The following is a 4,704-nucleotide window of genomic DNA, read 5'->3' as shown; positions in this document are numbered from 1 at the left end:
TCCCCTTCAAAGTCCAGCAGTCCCAGATACACAATAAGCTCAACCTCAGCCATGGTGCAGTGGGCGGAGCTCCTCACTGCGCTCTTGCTTTCCAAGGCTTTTTCCCTCGTGGCCGGCATTGTAGCCGGCTCTCACACCTGGTCTGACGTCACTAGCAGCTCCGGCTCCGTGGCGATCCTCAGCTCTGTCGCTCCGTGCGGCGATGGCTCGCCGGTCGCGGCGGGCTCGGGCTCTGCGTCATCGGTGGGCTCGGGCTTGCGCTCCTCACAGCGGGGTGATGGGGGGCTGGGCTCTGGGTCTGGCTGTGCTCTTGATCCGGGGCAGACACTCTCCAGACACCGGATGATCACCTCGCTCCAGTTCAGTCCAGTGGTGTCTGGGAGGTCAACGGGGCGATGGTAATTAGCCCCGATCCAGAACAGTGAGTTCAGCGCAGCGTCGTCGAACACCGTTAAATTGGCGAGCTGGTTGCAATATACCTCTTTTGTCGGTCGGGTCTTCTGTCAGGAAGTGTGTCGGAAGGAACGACGCGGAGACGTGGATCAAGGAACAGGCTTTAATGCAATCCAGAACACAGGGGAAATCCACACAAGGAATGGCTGGTGACACACGAACATAATGTACCGAGACCCGACACAGACTGAGACTTAAAAGCACGGGGAAACGAGGACAATAACAAGACACACCTGAACTAAATGACATGATTAACAAGAGGGAAAACTAGGTCACGGAGAGCACATGGGGAGAGAAACACACACAGACAGTCCAGGGGGCGTGACAATACAATGATGTACTTACTAATCTGTTTTTTTCTGTTTTGCAGTTTTTTTAATAAATTCATTCATTTGTTTTTACTATGACTAGTTTAATGATTATGTCCTAATATAACATGGATGAAACTGCAAGAGGAGGTATGTAGCCTATAATTTCAATGTAATGTAAAGTTATGACTGTTTTTTTTGTTCTAAACAAGATAAAAGTCTGTGACGAAATTGTTTATGTGCAAACTCTCTGATGCCAGGTGTAATAAGTCAGTGTCTGAATTGGCTTCATTTTGGTTCACTCTAGAGTTGGGGTACTCTGACTCGTACTCGGACTCGAGTCCGGTCTCGAGTACAGTTTTTTAAAGGACTCGGACTTGTCACGGACTTGGATGCATTTTTACTCGGACTTCACTCGGACTTGAGCCTTTCGGACTCAGAAAATATGTCAGAGTCCAACCGAGTCCAGGGACAATTGACGGAAATGTCACTGACTCAATGCATTATCACGATAGTGATAGTGTTTTTAAGTCTTGTCCAGTACTTGAAAAAAGCCGACTGGTTTCTGTGTTCACCAGGGGTGTGAAGTAACGACTTACAAATACTCACGTTACAGTAATTACGTAGTTTTTATCAGTAATTGTACTTTTTTGAGTAGTTTAAAAATTGTGTACTTTTACTTTTACTTGAGTACATTTTAAGTGATGTATCAGTACTTTTACTCCGCTATTTTCCTCCGTTTGTGGTCGTTACATGCTTATTTTAATTTTATTTTTTATCCATCAACGTGATTGGATAGAGAGTAAATTGGACTTTCGTCAAATCAAATTGTGCATAGAAAACTTTAACCGCCAACTATTTATCATGGCTGCTGGAAGTGCATTCTTCAAGCATCAATTCTGTCGCATCTTCCTCTAACTTAATATGTTAAGGTAAATTTCGGATTTCTGCTTACTAAATGATTTGTATATATGCTTGCCTATCTACATGGCCTGAAATTTGGTGTGAGGTTGCGGGTATTGCATACAGTGTTAACTCCCGCAAGTGCCACGTTAGGTAAATTCCCACTCACTTATGAGACGCGCGATCTGCGCTGCCTCGTCTCTCTGCAGCAGTCACTTGGATAAGTCGTTGTTGCTTGTTGAACTTGTTGACTTTTGATGAGTTTGAGCGCGTGATGCGCGCTGTGAAAAAGTGTGTTGGAAATACAAATTGAGGACCAAATCTGCACCTTATTGATGACCCGCGGCGTTAATATACTGCATCTGTGCCAGCGCGTGATGTAATAAAACTGCAGCTCGTTAATAAACGTTTTTTTTTAATCCATTTTATACAATCCGGCTTGCACTCGCGCATAAACAATTTTCAAGTTCAACACTTTTTGTTCCGTTCAGTTGTGGATGCTGCTGATTCACCGAGACTGCCGAGGCTGAGCAAAGATACATGCGTGTGTTTTCCTTTGAAAAAAGTTTCCCCAGAAATACCTCGCTATTTAATGCATTTTTCCTTACAAACTGTATTATCAGCATAACAATTCGAGTAAATGTGTAAAAGGTATGGCATGAATTTGCCATCCTTGATTTCATGGGGACTTTAACTTTAATAAGAATCATCTATATTTAATGTATACAGTGAAGATTAATTTTACATTTATTACTTCATGAAATGTCTGTAGTAGGCTATTTCTAGAAGCCTTTACTACTATCTGAAAAACAAACAAAAAAAAAAAACTATTTAATTTGTATTTTTGAGTAATATATTTATTTATCATTTAGCTTGTAAGTAATACTTGGAGTGTTTACTTGCCTTCAGTAAACTTGAGAATGTTTTATTACATTAGTTTATTATTTTTTTGCTTTTGTATTAGTGGCAGTTTCTAGCTTAAAGAAATTAAATAATTTTTCTAACTTCTTTGCGGCAATAGTTTTTATGGGTCCAAAATCACCTTGGGTGTGCATTATTTTCTAATAATTCAATGGCCCGTCATCAATTATTCCTTACATAATGTAATTTATTGTAATTAATCTAACTATAAGTGCATTCAAAAATAAAATAGGTGTGAGTTGCCTGTGACTTATGGAAAGTATATGTAGGGCTTTTATACACAGTGTGTGGCATAGTACAGACTAGGTTTATCCCTCACAGCCTCATTTTCATCCAAGAAAAAAATTCTAAATCCCCTGTCTAAGGGTTCTGTGTACTTTGGCGTCCGTTCATTTTTCGTTTTTTTTTACCCAGAAATTTAAATGCAGTTTCTTCTTTAATGGTTCAAACACTGATGAATAGAATAAGCAGACACAAACTAATTTTGATTATTAAAAATGGATATTTCATTAAGATACTAATAAATAATAGAGTTTCGTTGGACTCGGACTCGGCTGTTTGGGACTCGGACTTGACTTGGACTCGAACCCAACACCAGTTCACTCTTCACTGATACAGTGCACTCAACTGAATGAGTAAGCAATTTCACAACAAGAAGAGTCAATTCCTGTGCTAGAGTCGACACTACTACTACAGCTACTCAGAGTCGAGGAATCGACTCTTTTGGAGTCGACTCCCAATTTCAAATTTTGATCAGGTAATGCAAATACCTCAATAAGGATAACTACATGTAACTACAGAGCAAAAAACTCGTTGCGTCTACTTGCCTGAGGTCCCTGATGAGGTCTTTAGTGATGATGCGCACTGTCTCTGACTTTGGCTCTTTGGGTGCAGGAGCAGAGCGTGACAGTGTCCTCGATCTCACACTTCCGCCTTCAGGATCGTCTTTCATATCACCAGCAGAATGCTGAGACAAAAGACAGTTGAGTCTTCCTTTTATTTTCATTCAATGTCTACGACTGTGCAGTAAGCTTATTTCTACCTGTTTTAGTGTCCCAAAGAGGGTCTCGTCCACATGAGAGGTGAGGGCTCGTGTGCGATAGCGGCGAGTGAAAGCGCTGCTGCCCGACTGCTTTCCACAGGAGGATGTGGCGCTTTGAGGCTGAAAAGAATGAGGCATTTGAATCGTAATCAATTTAATGATTCCTTTATTATCTTTGAGGAACAAATGTCATGAACAACTAGTGAGTAGCTGTATGATTTAAGTCTCATGAACCTTTAACACACACACACACACACATAAAATAGTGAGGTCGTACGAATTCGCCACCTCGTAAAATAGGGTGGCGAATGTAAGATAGCATTGCAAGGTTTCAGTAGGCTACTTCAAAAATTCTGAAGCCTGAACCCCAAAGTAAATTGCAAAGCGAATAACTGTTAGTTAATTGTTTCATTTTTAAAAAGCACTTACCATTTCGTTTGAGCTTTAGTGAAAAAAGCAGATAAGACAGACGTTTTAACAGGTATACAAACAGTGACGACAAAGTGAAAACTTATTGCCACGCGCGTATTTCTAATTTAAAATGTGTTTAAAAAAACACATAAAAAGAAATGGAGAGTAACATTGTTGACCAAAGCAGCTACTTGCAATAAACCCGACACACTACAGCTCGCCTGTGTTTTGTTGTTAACGTTTCCATGGAGACGTGGTTACTGGGGTTACAGCCAGTGAATAGTATTCCGATTCAGTGGTGGACAAGTACACAAATTCCATGCCACACCAATATATTGCTTAAGATAAGATAAAGCTGTCCAATAAAATACTACTTTTATGTACAAAGTATCTGGTTTTGAAAATACTTAAGTATTAAAAAGTAAAACCGCAATTCTAATGATCTTATAAAACGTGACCCAACCATAGGCTACTGAAACGATCACACTACTAATAAGCCTACTGTAAAGCCAGAAGTAAACAATAGAGTTGCTTTATAATTGACATTTAAGGTGTAATTATAGTTTAAAGGTTTATTACTGTAAAGCTGCTTTGAGGCAATCTGTATTTTATAAAGTAATATAGAAACTTGACTATTAAAACCCCATTTAGTGTTCTATGGAAAAC

The 4,704-nt window shown here is 40.1% G+C and overlaps 1 protein-coding gene across 1 annotated transcript in view; it reads right to left on the bottom strand.

Annotated features, from left to right (window-relative positions):
• The window catches only part of cfap45 (cilia and flagella associated protein 45), a 22,996-nt gene extending 18,749 nt beyond the window's left edge, over positions 1-4,247 (bottom strand). The window contains exons 1-3 of the mRNA XM_016462153.1: positions 4,057-4,247; positions 3,628-3,747; positions 3,413-3,552 (exon numbers count right to left, since the gene is read on the bottom strand). Of these exons, the coding sequence (XP_016317639.1) occupies positions 3,413-3,552; positions 3,628-3,747; positions 4,057-4,059 (263 nt within the window). The 5' untranslated portion in view covers positions 4,060-4,247. The remainder of the gene's footprint in view (positions 1-3,412; positions 3,553-3,627; positions 3,748-4,056) is intronic.
• Positions 4,248-4,704: the final 457 nt, after the last annotated feature.

This window comes from Sinocyclocheilus anshuiensis, unplaced genomic scaffold (assembly GCF_001515605.1).
Source record: "Sinocyclocheilus anshuiensis isolate Anshui unplaced genomic scaffold, SAMN03320099.WGS_v1.1 scaffold740, whole genome shotgun sequence".
Lineage (NCBI taxonomy): Eukaryota > Metazoa > Chordata > Actinopteri > Cypriniformes > Cyprinidae > Sinocyclocheilus > Sinocyclocheilus anshuiensis.
Note: the sequence above shows the minus strand (reverse complement) of the source record. Positions and strands in the feature narration are given on the sequence as shown.